The 21,995-nt window shown below is 37.4% G+C and overlaps 1 protein-coding gene across 1 annotated transcript in view; it reads left to right on the top strand.

Annotated features, from left to right (window-relative positions):
* The window catches only part of SLC24A2 (solute carrier family 24 member 2), a 101,302-nt gene that overhangs the window by 42,895 nt on the left and 36,412 nt on the right, over positions 1-21,995 (top strand). The window contains exons 2-3 of the mRNA XM_057373475.1: positions 10,951-10,989; positions 12,031-12,139. Of these exons, the coding sequence (XP_057229458.1) occupies positions 10,951-10,989; positions 12,031-12,139 (148 nt within the window). The remainder of the gene's footprint in view (positions 1-10,950; positions 10,990-12,030; positions 12,140-21,995) is intronic.

Raw genomic sequence — 21,995 nt, 5'->3', positions numbered from 1 at the left:
TATATTACAAAATGCATCTTTTATTTTCAGTGCATTTGTGCTTTATGTTTTATAAATTATAAAATAGACACCCTCTTTCAGTGAGCTGTGGAATAACTATCATGTCTTTTCCTGCATGCACAACCAGATCCTGCTCTCAATTAATTAGTTTTATGCTAATCCATGAAATTAATTCAAAGCRGTGTGAAATCAGACTTTGAGTTTTATTTTTTGTTTTGATCTGTTGGACATATGCCAGTCTCCCCTTGTACTTGTTATTTTTTTATTAAGATTTTGATTTTATATGACCTTAATTTTTGTCATGTAATTGCTAAATTTCTGTGAACCAGAATGCAAAGGTTTTGATAATTCAGATTTAACTAGAAGATTGAARAACATGATTGGTTTGAGAGGAGATKTCTGTGATTGTATATAAGAAAGTTCAGTTTGCAAACAGAACACTGCACAGGAATTGAGCAGTGACAGTTCTTATGATTCTGCTGTGAACTGTTCAAAAAGCACAGTTTGGAAACAAAAGAAAAAAGGTTTTAATATAACAAGCACACTTCAGATATTGCRGCTGATGTCCACAGCACAACTGCAGTAATACTATTGATGAAGCATATTAAAAATGTACATTCACAGGGATATCTACTGTAAAACTTCCAGTAAAGCAAACAGGAGGCAAACAGACTTAGGGAGCTCTAATCTGTGTTTCTTCTCATTTTGTCCACACACTGTTTTACAGATGACTCTACAAGATTCAAACTCATTTATTCTTTTTACTCTCTTGATCAGCATTACAAGCACAAAATGCTGGTTAATGTAAAAGACATGTGTAGAASTGCATATAATAAAAAGTAATTTAAAAACATAAAATCCTGACTGGATTCTCACAAATTCTCACATGAGAGAACCACATTCACTGAAGTTTAGCTGGAAACAGACKGCTCTGATCTGAATCTCAGGTGAACATTGTGAAAAAGAATCGTGTGCATCATTTACTGAAGATTTTACATGCTTGCAGAATGATTGCAAAATCATGTTGAAATAGAAACATGCAGATTCRCAGCAATGGGGATTTTCTAGTTTATGAATTACTTCCAGACAGGTCAAGACTGCMAAGCATCTAGTGATTTCTGGTTTAYCTTAACTTGAAGAGTTCTTTTTATGACTAATTTAATTGTATTAAAATTTTATTCTAGGAAACTAGGTTTTTCCCTCCTGGAGCAATAAGATTTTATTTTCCAGCAGTACTTAGAAGCAGGGATTTATTTTGGGATGTTGTTAAAGCCAAAAACATGCTAATATAGAATGTAACCACAGGAACTGGGGTTGTTTGGCTATTAAATAATCAGCAAATACCAAGTCTCAGCAAGTATTCTTTTTTGTTTTAATGGAATTCATACCCAGTGTATTTCATTATGAGGGCCCAGCTTTGCTGGGCAAATTCACTTCTCTAGTTTCAAATCCCCTCCTCTGTCTTGGGTGACTTCACTTAATGCAAGGGTGTCATTTTTGTTAAAACCTCTCTTTGATCCTTCCATTTTGTGTACCTTTTACTCTGAAGAAAGACTATTTGGGCTGGGCAGTATTGAAAGCAGTGGGGTGTAACAGCCCTCTTGGTAAGTGAGATAGTTATGACCACACTTCTTGCAGGAAGCAGAGAGCCGAAACAGTAGGAGCATCCCTCTCAGATACAGTGCTGTGCCAGTCCCTCAAACAGAAGTGTTCTTSGTGTCCATGGGCATTGTGTGATGTGCCTGCCAATGAGAGAGGAGAAAAAAAATAGATTACAGGAAAGTTTAAGATCAATGAAAGAAGCTTAGGTTCTGGGGGGAAAGTCATGAAAGGATAAGACCTCTTTGCAGTCTACAGCTTCCTCTCAAGGGGAAGCAGAAGGACAGGCAGTGGTCTCTTCTCTGTGGTGACCARTGGCAGGATCTGAGGGAATGGCCTGAAGTTGTATCAGGGGAGGTTTAGGTTGGATATCAGGAAAAGATTTTTCACCCAGAGGGTGGCTGGGCACTGGCACAGGCTCCCCAGGGCAGTGGTCACAGCACCAGCCTGACAGAGTTTCAGAAGTGTTTGGACAATACTCTCAGGGTGTGACTCTTGGGATTGTCCTGTGCAGGGCCACCAGGAACAGAGCTTGATGAGCCTTGTGGGTGCCTTCCAACTCAACATATTTTGTGATTCTGTGATTTATGACAGAGGCAGACTGTGCATTTGCAGAGCAACTGTTGCCTAAAAGGATGCTTACAGCTGGGGGTAATGGCATGGTCTTGTGCTGTGTGACTTCTGCGGTGCTTAGAGGCACCAGACTTTAATTTTTATTGTAGTGGAATGGAACTGCATTACATCCATTAAAGATGGATGAAGATASTGTGAGTTTCTCTTCTTTTGCTAATTGAGAGACCTGCAGACTGTGATTTTGGCTGGTGTCCAAAATAATATTTCCCAGCAAAAATCTCAGAGAAATTTCATGTTTTGCAGTGAAACACACCTGGCAGCTTACAGGTGAAGAAATGTTTTTTTCATAGGCTGTAAATGGTAAAAAGAGCTGAAAGATAGATTAGAGCCTGAAGTAGGACCACTAGCTGTTTAGGCTGCCACCCTCACTACTTCACCATGAACTCTCCATTGCTTTCCTGTCGCTATGGTCTCCTGTTACATCCATGTAAGTCCTTCCTAACTCCACCACATCTGCTCTCCCCTATGCCTTTTTCTCTTTGATTGCAAGGGGAATAATCCTTGGATTAATAATCCTTAAATATTAATTAGGAAGCTGTTCTGGGAGGACCAGACTTTGTAGGGAAGTGCAACAGTGCTATTGCTTCTGCTCTGGCAATGGTTTCCCTGGAGGCATCTGGTTCATAGTTTTAGGGACAAATCAGTTGTATGAAAGGCACTGTGAAATGGCAGACTGATGAAGGAAGGTGAGTGCATAAACTTTCTGTCTATCCTTGGCTATGCCATGCAGGACACAATTTCTCAAACTATCCAGACACTGAGAGCCAAAATGGGGGAAGGACTGATTTAAGGTCTTAACACTGTAACCCTGCATTTAGGAAGAGCAGTGTCCTTCAGGTCTTTCTGCCTCAGTTAGAAGCAGCCTGGCACGTGTGTACTGCAGATTGTCCAGAGCATGTCTGGTGATCTCTAGAATCCCAGCACACAGGGATGCTCTTTGATTTCAGAGACACAGAACATTGTAGAAAAATAGGTAAAAAGCTGGAGTAATCAGAGTAAGACAGACTCTAATGCAGCACTACTCTAAAGTAGTAACCTTTTTCTTCTCCTAATTTTAAGAAAACTCTTATTTTATGGCTGTAGATGAAATTTGGAAATCTGACTTGCTTTTCTGTCCACAGCTCCAYCAGGCACACTTGCAGTACAGTGCTGGTTTCCTATCTGCAGGTTCTTCTGTAAAATTTCTATTTCTTTATTAAAAATTTTCTCCCTATCATTTCTTAACCCCTCTCTGGGTATAAGACAAACCCTTAGATGGCATTTCCRTGTTTCATTTGATAAGAAGGACCTAAGAGGCAGTGATGAAAATGCTGAAAATGTTTATCTGGAGGATGAATATTGAGACAGATGGTATTCAATGTCAGTTAAAAGGACAGTGAGCCTGAAACACAGTTGACTCAAATAGATAAAACTGAGCTATTTTCTTTTAGTACTATCTTGTTTTGTTTTTGACATGATGTCTTGTTTCACATTTTTAAACTTAGTGAGTGAATAAAAAAAAATCAAACCATTATATTTTTATTTGTTTTCCTCTTAAAATGTTGGAAAATCAGTCTGACATCCTATTGGATGTAAAAAGCACAAGTGTTCTCTTTGCTTTGATTACATGAATTCTCTTATAATCTTGTAAACCCATAGGCTCAGATTTGTTAGAGATGTAAACAGTCAAAAAATAGTTTAGAAAATCTTAGATGTTTGTTAGCTAACAAAACTTTTTAAGAGGCAAATTTCATCCTGTATTTGTAGCTATTGGAGATGCTGCTCTCAAAGAAATTTTGCTTTGTAGCTTATTGAAATGAACCTCTACAGTTTTTTTTCAGTAGGATATGCAAAATCCAGATCACAGTTAATTGCTGAAGAGAGGGCAGTCATACCCAGTAACTGCCCCTAAAGCAATCAGTCCCCTTCATAAGAGCAAAGTTCGTAGCAAATAGTGTCTCTATTCCTGGTTTACAAATGGGGATGTGGAGGAACAGAAGAGTGACTACTAGATTTTGCCTRTTGTACTGGTGTGAAGCTGACACCCACAGTACTGCAGCCCATAGCTGCTGGTGGGCTCCCAGATATGAGGATTTTATGTTTTGAATCACAGTTATTGGAAACATTTGTACCTCKATACTAATAGTATTTGTGATGCTTTCCTTTATCCCCACTCTCTCTGGTTTTTTTAGTGTGTGAGTTAGCCCACTTTAAATGTTATTGCTGTATCATGGAAAAGGTAGTCCCATAGGATAGTCCCATAGGATAGCTTTCCCTTTGGCCAGCGTTCTGTGTTCTCTGTCCCTTTCTGTCACTGTGGGAAACATCCACTGTTAGCAATACTCAGCTGTCTTTCTCATTATTTTACACACCCCGCATGCATTTGCACTTACTCTTCTTGCAGTCACTGTCCTGAGAGCTAAATCAGGTGTTTCTGCCAGCTGTCAATAAAGTCGGCAGAGATCCTGGTAACAAAAAGTMACCTGGAGGGGAAAGGCAGCTCTGAAGTAAGATGGGAGAAGTGAGCAGATCTTGGTGGAGGAGGGACAGGATGAGGGCAGCTGAGGATGTGCTGATTCAGCATTTCTTCCCTGTGGGCTGGAGGCTGGCTTCCTCTCCGCAGCTGGAGCTGTCCTTCAGGATCTCCAGGGTGCTGCAGGTGGAAAGGCAGTGAAACTGCAGCCTTTTTGCCCTTGTGATGAATCCTCTGCAGCATGCGACCAACTGACTGCAGGGAAATTTATTCAGGAGTTGGAAATCAGCGTAGCAACAGCCACAGTGGAGATTTATCAGACACTTTCCCCTCTGGGAATTACTGTGACCACTTGTAAGGCAAACTCTAAAACCTTCATAATGTGTAGCAGATCCTTTGTGTATTTAGGCAAGCAGAAGTACCAGGAAATGCATTTTTTGTTGGCTTCTTACTAAGTCACTCATGTTCAATTGAGTTGCAAGAAATGAAGAGCAAGTAGTCTCTATGGTGTAGTTGCAGTTCAGATTAAAAYCTTTCCAGTCCCCTTCTTACAATTTGCTGCTTGTTTCATGGGGGATTTTGCTTGTGAAATTTCTTAAGTTTTGAGAATTTGTTCTTGGAACACTCACTGATATTTTCTCGTGCAATGTTGCTGATGACGTAGCAGCATATTAAAGACTTTAAATCCATGTATTTTAAAGTTAGYCACATAAGTCCACACTGAAGTACTTAAACTGTCACTTGTGAGCACATGTTTTGTGTGCATGTGTGTCAAATGACTCCTAAGTACCTAGCTTTAGATTTTTTTTTWAATTTATTTTTTAAGGATTCTTTTGCCCTCCTGAAAGTTATATAGATGTACAGAGCTAAATTATATGACTCAAAATGTGGTGCTAAATTATATGACTCAAAAAATAGCAAAAGGTGACTTCATTGGTAAGTCTTGAAATGAGGATAAGAGGGACAACTTAAAACTGCTTAATTACTTTTGACACTAAGGTGATTATAAACTCACGAAGTCTTTAAGCTTGAGCTATTACATTGCTACCCTAAGCCAAAGATACCTGACTTTAAGCAAGTTCAGAGAAGGTAAGAGACATGGGGCAGACTCTTCCTTACACATGCTGAATAACTRAATACTGTATGATTGGTTATACAGATTGACTGGAAGAGCCTTATTTCACACAGTGGGATGCGCAGATATCTGGAATTAAATCAGTTGACCTAACTAACATTAGTGATTTAGCAACTGATGGCTTATACCTTCTATTTGTCACTGCTCAGATCAACTAAGATGCATCTCTTCTGAACATTGATGAGGATTCACTATGTGTATGCACATTGGGTAATTGTGTGAACAGACTGGCATAAAAGAGACAACTCATCTGAACGAACAAAGCCTTTTTCCTTTGTCCAGAGCTGCAGCTTTCACACTAGGWGCCTGTAAACAAGCAGTAAATTGAGCCAGATATTCCATTTCGGTGATCCAGGTTAATGTCTTTAGATGTTCAACCTCTAATTTAATAAATTCTTCATTTTGATGAGTAAAGCAACTTTACAACCTCAATTTAATTTTTGATATGATTGCTGTGAATCATTTACTTCTTCAACAATACAGAATCTTCTTCCTTAGGTAAAAGTCCCTGCTTTATTTTACTTTTAGGAAAGGGAAAGGTGAAAACAAGAAAGAAGGCAAAGGGAAAGAGAACTTTAGTATATTTCTGTACAGTGTGCTTATTAAAGCTTTTTCTTTYTCTATTTTAAATAAGATCCAAGGTCCTTTATGCAGTGTTAGTCTGGATTCAGGTATTGGTATCTAAGTAGTACCTAAGTTAAAATCCTTACCTTCAGTTTTCTACAGCTTAAAAAGAGAAATATTCCCATACTGTTATTTACAGCCTTTTTACAAAAAGAAACTAGAGTGGGGTAATGACGTGTGTCACCCTCAGTTATAAAGTTGTACTGGCCCCACTGTAGCACCTGGGAGAGGCTCTCAGACCCTCTGCAGGTTTCTGAGACTGTAGTAGTGATGGCCAACTTTTATTTCCATGGTTACCTAGAATTTTAGTTAAAGTATATTGAGACCACTAGGATTGGATCTTTTCAGCCAACCGTCAAGTAGGTAAAGGTTTTAACTTTTGATTGTTTTGGAGTATTCACAGAAAAGAGCTCTAAGGCACTTTAATTTTGCAAAATCCAAAGATGTATATATTAAGAGAACTAGATAAAATAATACCTTAATTTCTTGGTTCTTTCACCAAGCTCATTAGGCTTATTTCTGAAATCTGCCTAGCTGAATTTGTTGCATGGATTTTAGTTATGTCTTAATCTGATTTACCATATATTTTCAATTAAATGCAGGACAGTTCTTTTCCAAGTACGTTACTAGCACTCCTTAGCATACTAGTTTTCAGAAATTTACTAGACTGTCTTCGTTTAACTAGGCTGACTTCAGTGGAAGACTTTGCAATTAATCTTATTTTTCTGCAGTTCAGTCTAGCAAAAAACCCTATAGACCTTAAGAGCAAGTGTTTTACAAAGATTAGAGAATCCTAGAAAGATGCTCCTGGAAAACTTACCTTCTGAAATTTACTTGAGGACTTACAAGTGGTGACCCACTGCTAGATGTAAAGTTGCAGTGTCCARATGCCACTTTTTAAAACAGGCATAAGAGAGAGTAACAGAAGTTCTTYACTAGAAAGCATCTTGAGACAATTATGCAAATTCCTGTCTGGGAATAAATGGAGACACCATATTGCATTCAGCACCATGCTGCCAACCACCAAACATCACGAAATGCCATCAATCCCATAAAAGCTGATTTGTTATTGTATTTGGAAAATATTTATGAAGCATAAAAGAGATGTGAACCCATACTACAGAAAGGGTGCTTAAATCCCATTTTATTTTTACCTGCTGTTGTTTGACAGACTGCTTTTCTCATGTTAGGAGAGGGGRATGGGCAGTCCAGTGCACTGATTGTTTCTGGCTGTTGAATCTTTAGCCTGGAAGCTTCTACAAGAGCCACAACTGCTAGAGCTGCAGACAGCCAGCTCTCTGATTCTCGTTTTGGAATGCACACTCTAAGGSATGATTCACGTTACTAGCCATCTTTAGTTAACAGGGAAATTCTGTGTCAAATACCTACAGCTTTTTATAGATTCTGCTCCTGCTTTGACTGTCACAATGCCCTTTATTTCTAAGGAAAGYGCTGGGAGACTCACCAGGTACTTAGTGAGGTGTCACCTCTTGGATGAATTACTTCAAAACCTGTTTTTCAGCRTCTGTTCCCAAACAAGGCAAGCTAGTTGTCAGGTTCTATCACTGGTGGACTTAGGTCACGGAGGAAAAGAGATGTGTGAAAAGGATACCAGAGACCWTTTCTCCATAGCAAGTTGACATTTTTTATGTATTCTTCCAGAAATAAAATGTTCTAAGGCTTGTAGCTCATCAGAAGCAAACTTGAAAATGTGATCATGGATAGGGCCAGGAGGGAGGACAGACAAATTCTTACRTTTTGCCATGATATACAGGAGAACCAACAAATACTGCATTGAATCCTCCAAAAAGAATTCGTGATCTGTCTAATGATTAATCATTTTATAATCCTGATAAAAACATGGTAATGGATTGTGCCCCAAATACTTCTGAATCAGGAGGCATGCTCGAATGCATTTGTTTTCACTTTTCAGAATTATAATAAATWCATGGGTTTAAAGGTATTATAGCATGTAATTGCAAAAGTTAATTTTTACTTGTAAAACCTTCAGAAATATRTGTGCTAAATAGGACATGGAACTTTCATCTCTTTCTGATCCTAAGGGAGCTAACATGCAACAGTTGCCATGATTCAAGAACAAATCTATCTTCACAGAAAATGTGTATTTTCTTTAAAAAATCATTGTTGAGTGTGTCCACAAGTGCAGTATTTGCTTCCACTGCAAAGAAATACCACCAGCTGGACCAGTTTTTGTCTGTTGTCTAAAATKAAAAGGCTGCATAAAATGCCTGAATATTACATGTTTCTGTTCTGCAGGGAAAAATTATATTGTAAGATACTTTCCCATGCAATGAATGATTCAAAATTAAATAGGAAAGATCATGTAAATGTGAAACTCGTGGTGAACAATAGGAAAATATTTTAATTTTCCATCCTGGTATGGACAAAATGCCATCAAATGCTGCAAACTAAACTGTAAACACAATGACATTTTTCAGTGCCATGGTTTAAAACACCATTTTAAGATGTTTTTATTGTTATTCCAGGATATAATCCAGGAATTATACATTTTTAGTATCACCAAAATGTCAAACAGTTTTTTACATTCCTGTTTTTGAATTTGTTCTGAATATTACTGCTAGAATGTAATTTGACTGGCAAGCTAAACTCAGAAACAATTGTAGGGCTAATCATGTGTGGAAAAAATGATTTTAAAAATCCATTTCATGGTATATTCCTCAATTTGTATCTGCAAATAATTAAATTATTTCATGCTTTTGTTTCCCTTAYGTATATGGAAAATATATTTCATTATTCTTGCTCTTTATTATATAGTTATTTCATACTTATTAAATTATCTGGTACAAATTATCAAGTAGYTGATTTTATACATTCATTCACCTTCATCCCATTCCCTTTCAAATAAATGAGAAGTGTTTCCTTCAACACGAATTTTTTTTCGTAAAGAAAAGTGATAGTCTTCCAACCTTTGTCAGGYATAATTTACTCAGTTTCCTCAAGTATACGTTCTCATATCTTTCAATATTGAAAACAATAGAAAAGATTCTATTGAAAAGAATAGTTTTCCTATCATCAGAAGATCAAAGTTCCAAACAATAGGTTTTTTTTAATTTAAATTTTATTAAAGTTCCAGTTCTGCACATTGATCCAAGTATCACAGACTTTTCTTTTATGAATATAGCCACTCATCCTTAGGACTCAACTATCTCAAGCTGGCTTTTTTTAGAGACAATGAAAGCTTTTCCCAGCTTATCCTGTTTGCTTTCTTGGAAATTTTGCTGTGAGATGGATTTTTTCTCTGAAGGCCCCTCAAAATACTCACATAAAAATTGTGGATTTGCTCATTTGTGTGGGTTTGTGTCTGCACAATGAATGAGTAAATGTAACATATAACCGTATATACATACACATTAAGCCAACATTTTCTAAGATACATCTGCTTTTTAAATGACATCTTAGAACACACGTTTTGTATTTTCTTTTTGCTTTCCTTCTGTTTTTATTCCTTTAAAAGTTCTTTTTGTGATAGTTTTCTTCAATAGACCTTAAAACTTTTTTCCTAATATTTTCTCACATAAGGGCAGAGGAGACAGATAGTTCCTTTATCAGAACAAAGAGGTTTTTGTTGTCTGATTACTTTTTTTTTTGAGTTAATATTCTCAGCTGTGGAGGTACATTTTTGACAAAGGCTTTTGTTCTGGTTTTTAATTTTTTTGTTATGGAACAGAAAGGATTTWCTCTGTCCTCAGTATTTGCCCATAGCTGCTGCCTTCCACTTAACCTTGAAGGTTAATTAACCCGAAAGGCATGTCCAAAAAATTGCCGTTGATGTGTGTCCAAAAACTGGGTTTCATTGAATGGGGGGAAATTGTTCCATAAATAGTTGCATAGAACAGTTGTGATGTAATTTTTCTGTGTATTACACAGCACTAAAGAAGAATCCTTGAGATGGAGAAAATAATCTAAGACCCATTCAGAGTCTCATTTTCCTTCATGGCAGGGCAGTGTGTGCTGCCCTGCTTGCCCTTAATCAGAGCTGCCAGTTTGGGCTAGATGGTAATTGCAGGGAATGGTTAAAGTGAAACACATTTTTTCATTTCCTTGCCTAATCTCTTCCTGCAAAATAGCAAGGCTACTCTTTTTTAGGCTTTTTGTGGAACAGCTGGTCAATCTTGAGTTTCTTGTTGCCTTTGGTCTTCAATCCTCTCAAACTGTTGATGTACAGCGAGTTTGCCTCCCTGGGTAATTTGTGTGAAGTGAACATTGTGATCTGCAGCCCAGCTGCTGTGTGCCTGACCCTGAAACGAAAACAGTTCTTATCCAAGAAACTGACAAGAGTGAAAGACTCTTGCACACTGCAGTGTGAATTTACCATGGTTTACTTGATCAGTAGGATGCTTTGAGTGGTTCAAAAATCTATCACAAAAGAATTCATAGTATCAGACATGTGTGATGTTCTACTGCCTTTCCATTCTCTATGTGCTYCTTCTGACACTGTTTTTTATTCTTTTTCCCATTCATGCAGTCACCCAATGCAGGAGACAAGGATGACCAAACGCTGACGGTAGGCAACARTTAACTCATCTGAGCATTTGTTTCTCAGGAGGGTGGTGGGACAAAGCCTTACTTTGGTTTGCCACACATCACTGAATTACTGGGATTTCTTTCTCCTCCTATATTGCTATGGAATTTAAATAATTTATTTCCAAAGATAAAGCAGTGAATTAATTTTCTTTAWCAGTTTCTATAGTTTCTCATTTTGTATGTTTATGGCACCAAAGATTAATCCATGTACCATGTATTATTGCCAAATATTATTTTGTTCGTTCTTGGTTTTTTCCCTTTAATTGGATTTCAGGGTCTTACTAGGCAGCAGCCTGTTGACTCTCACTGTCCTTTATATTGAAACAAACAAACAAACGAGAGCCACAAAGCAGTCTWACTTTATGAGAATGTATTTTATTGAAAATTGCATGGGAACAGAACCTTAGAGTATGCTTTATATTTCATTCAAAGCATGCAAAAGATGCTTGTACATCAAATCCATTGCTGTAGATGTCTGTACTGCCTTACCACACCTTCAGTCTCCTTTTGCCAGAGGACTTTAATGGATTGAACCAAAGCAAGGACCATGTTTCACTCTGACTGAGTGTTATTAAAAAAGAGTACTCTCTGCCCTTTTTCTCCATAATTTTGGTCATATGCATATTTGCAATGTATCAAAATAATAAAAATTATAACATACTTCAGGGATTCAAACATAGGGTTACACAAAGAAGCAACTTGTTAATTCTTTCTGATGCAAGTGTGARGTTTTCATTTTCTTAACACTTCATGAGTTTTCACAAAGGATTCATTTTGCCCTGGTTTTTTCTTGAGTCCTGGGAGACTAATGACTTTTCTGATGATCCACCCCTTTCAGAGAAATTGTCTATACTTATATCAGTGGTTGATAAAGTCTGTGGTTTAGTATAATCTGCTATAGGTGATGGTTCAAAATGTTTCATTGTTCAGTGAAGTATGAGATTAATTCATACTGTTTCAGATATCTTTCTACACAAACAATAAAAAATGTCTAAATTCTTCACCCTATTTTTTACTCTAGACCAAGCCACGTCTCCAGCGGGGAGGAAGCTCTGCATCTCTCCACAACAGCCTAATGAGGAACAGCATCTTCCAGCTCATGATTCACACACTCGACCCACTTGCTGAAGGTAGGCCTATTAATTTTTTGTTTTTCACTTTCTTGATGCAAAAGCAAAAAAAATCCTTTATTTTTCCTTTCTCCCCGTGAATCTATTTTTTGCATTTCTCTTGCTTTCATCAGTCTTTTCTGAATGTGTCTGGATTTTCTAAGAACTCTGCACTTTTATGGTGTGATATATATAATCCCACCAAGACTTTAAACTTAAGAAATGTGTTCCTTGAAGCGAAACTGAAACTGATCACTTGGTTGATGCATATAATGACTACTGACTCTCTTCTGGCTTCCACAGCAGTGTAAAAGTTTCAAAAACTTGATCCTCTTCTACTTCCATAAATAGTTTTACTTGTTTTTCCTCCCTGATTTTGATGTTATTTTTTAAAAAATGTCAAAATGGTGGATAATTTTTCATGTGCACTATAGAAAATAATGAGATTCTGTTGTTTTGACTTCAGGTAGTTTAGTGTTGACATTAATAAAAATGCAGCAAACATATCTCTGTATTACATACATGAAAATGGTTTATTTGCTTTATCCAAGTGTGGTTTATTATTTCTTTGACAAATTAGCAAGAAGACCAGTGCTTTGATCTGAGAAGTGGCAGGAAAATCGTAATGGCTTTATAACTGTGGGGTGATCTGACTCTGAGATTCTMGTAGGAGAACCAAAAAAATTCAAGGTTGCGGGTTATTTGGTGACTCTGTGTCTGCAGGATTTCTCTTGCTKCAATAATTGTCTTGAGAAATGGCACTTGTGAAGGAATAGGGAAGGACTAAAGAAATGTTAAATATTACTGAGAGACCTTCCAAGCTTCAGTGACCAAGAACTAACTATAGCATTTCACATGAGCATACATGACAGATCGAAGACTACAAGAAATCTAGAATTGTTGACTGGAGCTGAATTAGAACCTAATGTAATTTGAGAATAGGATCATCTCTCAGATATTTTTCTGTTGCTCAAACTTATTTAACTTGTTTCCCATACATCATTTGTTCACTGTTTAGACCTTTCTGCTTTTCTGCTGTAGCAAGTTTGCACCATGTAGTGTGATCCAGAGGCTTCCCCCTTCACGATTGTGAAGGACAAAAGGGGTTTGAAATCTGAAATTCATCTAGGGAGAGATAAGAGCCCTACACTTCTGAAAATTAGGTATTAATTATAATTAAGGTTGTCAGGTAACTCAATCCTGGTTTTCATTATGTCAGTAAAATGATTGAGATCAATGTGGATTGATASAGATGTTTGCAATGTATAAATCTTACTTAAATTAATCCAGTGACATTTTCTTCAGGGTCTCTTTGCACATTATATTTCACTGTTTACAGATTTTTCCCTTTCCAAAGTCTTACATCTGTCTGGGAATTGATATTCTTAAAAGAAAATAGGAATATAAATATTTGGTGTTCTTCAAGTAAGTGCAAGGCAGTAGACATCTTTTCATCTCTGCATTTTATCAAAACTAATACACTGAGTTGAAATTTACAAAGGAGAATAATAATCCACCTACATTTATAGTAAATACTGTGTTTTAATGCAAAACTTTCATTAAGAAATGGCAAAAAAAAACTGCTCGAAAATCACTTATGTATGTGCAGATATTTAAGTTGGTGTTAATATCCAAGAAGCCAGTATTTCAAGCTTTTGCTGACTYTACAGAATTCAAATTTTAGTTCATGAAGGCATGAAAGTGCAATTCATTCAGTAATTTGTTTTTACACATGGAGCTCTGGTTTTAGCTTTTTATAAATAGGCCTGGTGCTGTAAGAAAAATCTGAAAAACATCCATCCATGTTTCTGTCACACATTATTAACCTTTTCTGAGGCAAGGCCACCTCRTTTGTACACAGACTTGGCTTTCAAGACCTTTTTCATTGCTGGCAGTTTGGAGGGCAAATATGAGGAGTATTGGACATCTCCACTGAACACTSATGTTGTTTTCTGAGATTTTAAGCTTTTAAGTGTCTATATTTATTATTCTGTATTCAGCTTATTCTGCAACTTCCATTAAAGAAAAGGTATTTAAATTTGATGTAAGTACTGTGGCTGGTCGAGGAACATAATATTTGTTAGTAAATTTGGATGTCATTGTATTTTAATCTTCCATTTGGTTAAAATGTGTGAAAATGGATGCTGGTTCCTATTGTATATAGTATTAATTATCTATTTGGTTCTGTGTGAAATTTACATACCAAATTCATACCAATGTTTTTGTGTTTTAATTAGCCTGTGTATAATGACATTGAAGARCCAAATAAGAGACTTTTGCCATGCTAGCTAAGTAATTTTTTAAGCTGATAGCGTTTAATTATAGCAAATTAAAAGGAGTATTTTTTGTTAAAAATGTCTGAGAAGCGCCGTCCTTTGCTCTATAAACCCATCATTTGGGGGGATGTGGAAATGTAAAGGATTACTTGGTGCCTTCTCTGGACCACGTAGCTCTCTCCACTTCACACACCCTTTCCTATACCAGAAAAACCTCAACAGTTTTGAGTTTTGTGAAACCATAGAAAGGTAGCTCTGCTGCACTCATGCAATGAATGGCGATGGACCTGTGCATGACTAGCGAGGTTAAAGGGTTTCTTCCAAATGAGTTGATGCGAGTACAGATCAGACTCAAATCCAGCAGAAAGATATTCTGAGACTTTCTCAGTCTTATTTTAGGCAGCTGTAATTTCCTCAGTATTTCTGCCAGATGATGACTTAGATCAATAGGTCAAAAACATTGCATCACTTGCTGAATTTGTTGGATTGGCAGAAAAAGAACAGTTTATGAAATCATTAAAAAGTGCCACTCTCAAAGAAAAAACATTTGAAAGGTGTATATCAAAGCTAACATATACACAGGGACTCTGACACCCCCTGCACTTGGACATACTCCTGATCTCCTCCTCCTCCTCCTCCTTACATTTCCTTTTCTGCATTTCTCTAGCATTCATTTCTTTGCCTTTCTCATACTGGATGTCACTCACCTGCACCCACCTCCTTTCAGCCTTCTCCCATGAGATGGCTTCTCCAGCGCCTGCTTTTTTTTGGGACTGCTGGGTCCATCAGTCACATCACTTCCCCATCAGACACCAGGRCATCGCAGCTGTCACAGCCAAGGCAACCAAGTAAAGGTTTTCAATGGCTGCAAAAACATTGGCAAAGTCTTGGAACTCAGTGCTTGGTTCTTGAGAGTTTCCCGATCAAATACTGCCTTTGGAAGTTACGTTCTAATTGTTGCACTGCTGCTGGGAGATCCAGCTTTTCTTTCTCTTTAAGTCAAAAATGAAGTTCATTATTACATTCTCTTGAATAGTTGCAAGGGAAATGGGGGAATCAGAAGACAAACTGCACTGTCATTTGGAGTTGTGTGGGTTTTGCAAGGCTGACAGAGAAGTCCCATCTACATACTCTTGGCAGCAAAAGCAGTGTAGAGTGTGACTATTAAACATTAGCTTGACCTACACACTGTTATTACTGCATTAACATTCAGTGTATTTCTAGAAAACCAGCTCATCAAACTTACTTCTGAATAATTCATTTGTGAAGACAGAACCAACCTCTACCACAATTGAAAGCATCTTAAAAATGCACTTGATTGCAAGTAGGGTAACATGAAATGARAAAGATTTACTTTCCACAAAATGCAGATTAGCAGAGCAGTCCTAATGTCTGTCACACACTTGTGAACCTGTCCTTCCTTTTCCCTTTCCACACAAATATGTTTTTGCTTGGCTTGTGCCTCTCTTGTGAAAGCCTMCTTGCAACCTCTCCAGAATCAGTAGGCTTGCAAGGTGTTCAGCCCACCTTTGACAGATGAGTAATATCTGAGATCAGTGGGAGCTGCTGGATATTTGGCACTTTGTATTCAGGCAGGTGTGCAGTCATGMTGTGGATTTAACAGTCTAGACGAGRAAGACTTCTCCCCTTCAAAATCTTGGTCTCAGCATAAAGCTTCTAAGAAGATAAGAGTTCAGCCACTCTAACAGGTGAACCTGTAGGTTATTTTTAATGGGACATGAACTTTACATTACAGCTGAAAGCTCATCATTCATTAAAAATATAAATATCGATGTGACATTAGGTTTTGGTTTGCTTTTATCTTATTACAGAAATAATGACCTTGATGCAGATCATTTCCTGAGGATTAAGATTAATGACTGCCTGTGCATCAGGCTATCATCAACTCCCAGCCAGTCATTAATCCCCAGGAAATCCTATGCCATATTTGCTTCTGCTTAAGTGCTGGTCTGGCAATCCAGCCGAGTAGTCAGCTGGTCTGTTCATAACAACATTACCTGTATGAATAAGGATGGCATCATCTGACCTGCTGTGTTGGTCGGGCCCCAATCCAAAATCCAGGCAACTTGAACATAAATCATGGCAATCATTGATCATTTGGAGCTGTTTTCTTCCAAGACCTGTACCTTAGATACCTTTGTCCTAGTTTTGAAAGGGATGTTCCTGCATTATGGAAGTATAGGTTTTACAAAGATGTCTTTACATTTTTTAATAGAAGATGGTTGTTTTTRCACAATGGGAGCAGGGCAAGAGTAAGCATGGTAAGTATGTTTTATATGAAGGTGTCTGCCATGARTAGTAATTGTACCTCTCCCTATAAGATGTAGGTTGCTTTAAAGATTATTCTCTCAGGACTATGGAGGGAGCATTTTCTCTCWGGAAGCTTCTACAGATACTCTGTTGGAGACAGGAGCACTGAAGTGAGGATTTAGAGCGCCAGTGCAAACTAAGGCCACATTGTTTTTCTTGCACAGCTTATCAGGGTACAGAAAGAACGAGATCTCTTCATTATCATGACACCCGTTTTCTGCCTGCTGATAAGGTGCCACAGGCCAGCAAAACATCTCCTGCAAGTGAGGATTTCRCTAGTTGCTGACTTTCTTGCTCTGTGTGACAAGGCTATAACTCATATGCAAATGCCAGCCTCTGCATGAAAATGAGTGTGATATAAATCTCTGTCATGGCTTAGTCCCCAGTGACAAGTAGGTATCTTTGGCAATTTTTTCCTATTCYCATCTCAAGTCCTATTTCCAAAATGGAAAACTACAGCATGTACTTCTGCAGCAAATGAATTGTTTATCTTACGTGCTGTACTTTTTCTTAAGATATAAATATGGTGCATGTTATTGGTGAGAGAAGCAACCTTCTGTTACATAAAGCTGAGCTTACAATTCTGTCACTTCCTTCGCTGAATGCAGAAAAATACAGTACTGTCACTGTTCTGACAAAAAGAAAAAATGAAACCTGCATTTATCTTCCCAGGAAGATAAAGAAGAATGTGACCCTCACAATTTTTGACATTATAGTGAATTATTTATAATTGCTTGCTAAATGCTGTTGACTTCCTAGATACTGGTGTTTAAGAATTTTCCAGCTTTTCCATTTACCACAAGCTGTTTTGCTTTATTTGCTGCTGCTGCATGGGTACTTTACTTTCATGTCATGGAAAGTGCTACRTCACCCCAAAGACAGCTGGCAGAGGCTGGGTAGCCTTTGCCTGCATGGTCACTCCACAGGCTCCCAGCTTTGGTCTCATTTTGCAAAAAAAAAATCTTATTTTTATACTTCACATGGCCTCGGTGAGCTGCACCACCATGTCTGTGCTYGCTGCCATTGGTGCTGTTCAAAACCCCATTTGCCTGAAGCTCTTTATTTGTTMAGTCCTCAGAGAATTAAGGCCAGGCAGTCCAGCCTACATCAACTCATGGGTAATGCTCAGCTCCTGCATTCCTGAAGTAACCTGAGCACTTCCACTTTCCTCTGCTCCAGRGTGTATTTTCCAACCTTAACAAATCCTTGATTCTGTGATGCTGCAGAACCTGAGTGCACTTCCAGAGAAGAAAGAAACAATTCTTCAGAGCTATATAAGCATAAAAGCATTTTATTTAACATGAATAAATATGCAAATCTGGATAAAATTAATTAATTATGTACGTTATTAACKATCTCCTTTAAATCCTTCATCATTCTTGAGCATCCTTTAGGCATACCCATAGGTCTGCAAAGAGGCTGAGTGTCCTTCCTGTGCACTGGTTCTTATCYATCTCATGCTTAGTTCCTGTTCTGGCACCTCAAACAAAAACATTCCTCTGAGCACAGTRCTAAGACCATTTTTGCTCTCCTCTCTGCTAAAGACTGAAGTGTTTGCAAGGGATTCCTGCCAGAGAAGAAGGGGGCTCCCTGCCAGGCTTGCATACATATTAGTTGCTGTTAATTATAATGTAGTGTCTTCCCTTTAACTCCATCCTGCGGTATTTCAGTCTGATATGATGATGGGAAACCACTAAAAAGGACAATTAGGCTAACCTTTGAAGTGTAGTACAATGTCTTAGGCAGATACTCATACTCTCTTTATACGTCTAGCTTTCACAAAATTGATGGTGTGGTTTTTTCATGTTGAAAGGGACTTCTTGAATTATAAAATCCAGCTAGTCCAATCTCCTGCTCAAGCWGGATCAACTGCAGCAGGTTGSCCAGGACAGTTTCCAGTYATGATTTGAAATGTCCACAAATGAAGACTCCACGTTCCTTTTGGGAGACCCATTTCTGKTTTTGCCCATCATCCCAATAAGCGTTTCTTTCTGTCTGGAGGGAATTTTCTGKTTTTTACTTCGTGTCCATTGACTCTTCCCCTGTCAATGAGTGGTTTTGAGGCAAGTGTTAGGTTCTTTTGTCCTTTCTCTGCCCTCAGGTGGTTTTACATGTGGATAAGATCTCCCTGAACTTTCTTTCCTCCAGGCTGAACAGTCTGTTTAAATAAGCAGAGACAGCCCAATTAATATCTGTCAGAAAGTGAGAGAGAGAGAAATTATATAGCTGTTTCCCCCAGTATTACTTAGGACTTCAAAGCCAAGCGTTGATCGTAGTTGTATTTACAAACTTCCATGTAACACATCGATAGAGATGTCACTGTAATATCTGTGGAACCTGAGCTRTCTACAAAAATATGTGATTTTGTCATAGAGAAAAATGATGTTATTGGCTAATGAGGAGCATTTTATTATAGTKTTGGTTCAGCTGATTTTTCTATATGTCAATCGCAAATATATATTGTTGATCAGAGAAGTAGAGTTTTGGAGTCTGAATTGTTTTACTGAGTGGATCTATTTAGCTTACATACTGGAACCATTTCATTCTTGTTATACTTTGGGGACTTTGGTCTCGCTTTTTCTAGGTGAACAGAGACTGCACTTCCATGGGTATAGGGTGAGTGGGCTTGCAACTTTTATCCTACCCACAAATACTGAAAACTGACCATRTTTTTGTTATAAATAATTTTGTGGACAAAGAAACCCTTGCAAATTTCTCTCAGAATGGGCAGCTTAATGGGGAATTATGCTGTGCAAATCTGTGGCAACAAGTGTCAGATCTGCTTATCTTCAGAGGTTCCCAAAATCCAGAGAGAAGGCACAACTCATTGCTAGTTTCATTGAGAAAATTTCTAGTTACAAAAAATTGAAGCATAGGTCTCCCTTTAAAATCAGTGTTGATCTTTGYAGGTGGAAAAAWTTAAATAATKGAAGTTTTCTAATGCCTTTTAATTTAGTTTTGAAAATCTGAAATGTAATCYTTGTGTTTGTTCTGTTGTGTCAGTTTTCACAAGAAGTTTATTTCTGCATATCCTGTTCTGTTGTTTTAACTATAATTTACTTGTTGACTGCAGGTAGAATTTTTGTTTCTCTTCTCCATAATGTTTTCCAGTGATGCCCAGCTCTTCAGACAGCATAGTCTTCTTGGGATTCCCTACAGAGCACGCAAGGAAGACATGAATATTTAAATACAAGCCTGATCCCAGTGCAGGGTACAGCTGTCCTGACTATCTGTTTACATGCTTAATGGCTTTAGCTTCATTTTAAATTTCTTCCTAACTGAGAATTTCTTTGTTAAACAACAAAGAACCTAAACCTTCTTTGTGAACAACAAAGAACCTAAATAATCTACAAACCTGTATAGGTCAGAGAGCAGTAGTTGCTGTGAAGAGCTTTCCATTGCAGCTGAAAGTGGGAGATTTCCTTTAGTACAGTTCACAGTTTCCTCATGACAGATAACTTCATCCTCCACAGATTGGTTGGATTTTATGTCTGGCTAGTGAAAGGAAGGCATGCTGTCCTTGGATGTGCTGAAAAGCAAAACAGCTGGAATTTATTCTGTTGKAGTTGTTGGTGTCCAGTACACTACAGTGCCTGGCCCAAGGAAATCCTGGTCCCAGAATCAGTGGTTGAACTTCCCAGTATCTTCAGCATGATGATGTTTTCACTTCTGSACTTTGGTATTCCTATTTTCATTAATATTTGAAAATGTTTTGAAGATAAATACCATCTTCAAAGTCAGCAGGAACTGTATTTGATCCAGGCCAGGTCAATTCATATTGGTTGTTTGGTTTGAAGAATGTTTGGCACTTGTCTTCAAGGGCTTGATGGCAGAAGGCACAAAGGTAATTTACAAGTGAAGAAGAAACAAAGCTCTCAGGAACAAGCAATTTCATGCTTTTCTTAAGTTGAGGAATAAAATATCAAAATCCAGGTCTGAGATATAATAGTAATTTAATTTACTGTCTCCATTTCATATGTTATTGATCATACCCTTAAAATATTTACTCCTCAGCCCATGGCAGTTAAAATCCTGACAAATTTCCTTTTCTCACCACAAGAAGATTTGTAAGATGGTATGGACTKAAAACAGTGGATTTTCACTCTTCTTTTAAAATGTTGCACTGAGAGCAAAATAATAGGTAGATCTAGGTTTTAAATGTTGTCACTATCTTAATCTGCCCAGAAGTCTACTGATATGATTGTATGAATTTTTTGTTATATTTCTATTCTCACTCCAAGTTAATAATATTGAAATAAACCAATTATATAAAAGCAGACAACTCTATTAAAATTATTTTCAGGACAAAACCACCTACAACAAAAAAATGGCAAGGACATCTGAGGAGAGAGAACAGGAATAGAAGGCTTGCAATTTAACAACAAGATGAAAAGTGACCATGTGTTTTTACAGTTCAGATGCAGGAGGTAGTAAATAATTGAGTTGCTTCYAGTTGGCCCAATAGCCAAGTACCTGAAGTACTTAATTTATATTATTTTCTTTCTTGTTTTAGAAGTGTTGATAAAGCAGTATTGGTAGTAGTTTAATCAAAAAAGATGTAATTCTAAAATTCAATGCAGTTTTTTATTGTATTATTTAGATACAAAARGGGTCATTTTGTATTTTTCACAGAAACATCTCAGTGGCAAAGCCTCCATTTTTGGTAGCTGTGAGGTCCACAAGTAAAAATGCAGGGTACAATATCTGATTACCTCCATGTAGTAGGAGAATAAGTATTTTGCTCCTTAAAATAATATTTGTTTTCTCTGCTCTGCATTCTGCAATATTACATTTAAGCTCCCACAGCAGTCCCAATCTATCCCAGGCGAGATATAATTACTCAGTAAGAAAGTTAAGAGGTTTATAAAGCTTGTAAATGGTGGGAATCAGAATAAGATGAGATAACCRGAAACAAAATTATTTCAATTAATTCTTCCTTTTTAAAATTCACAATTCGTAATATCCTTCTATTGGTGGGATTTTTTTTGTGTTTTGCTTCAAATAGTATTTGTACAAAGACATTATCTTTTATTAAAGATCTGTTAGAGGTTAGGACTCTAATTTTAGACCTGTAATGTTAATCTCCACTAGATCTTTCACAAGTTCTTAGCATYGAGAGGTCTTTGCTCCTAATCTAACATCACTGCTGAAACCAACTCAAACTTTGATTCCAATTTAGTTTGGATAGTCACTACAACTTATCTAGAAAAGCTTTTAAAGTGCCCTGCTTTCTCTGTTTATAGATGAAACTCTCATCATTTAATTGAATT

The sequence above is a fragment of the Malurus melanocephalus genome, unplaced genomic scaffold (genome assembly GCF_030028575.1).
Source record: "Malurus melanocephalus ecotype Western Australia unplaced genomic scaffold, MMel_1.1 scaffold_198, whole genome shotgun sequence".
In the NCBI taxonomy this organism is placed as follows: domain Eukaryota; kingdom Metazoa; phylum Chordata; class Aves; order Passeriformes; family Maluridae; genus Malurus; species Malurus melanocephalus.
Note: the sequence above shows the minus strand (reverse complement) of the source record. Positions and strands in the feature narration are given on the sequence as shown.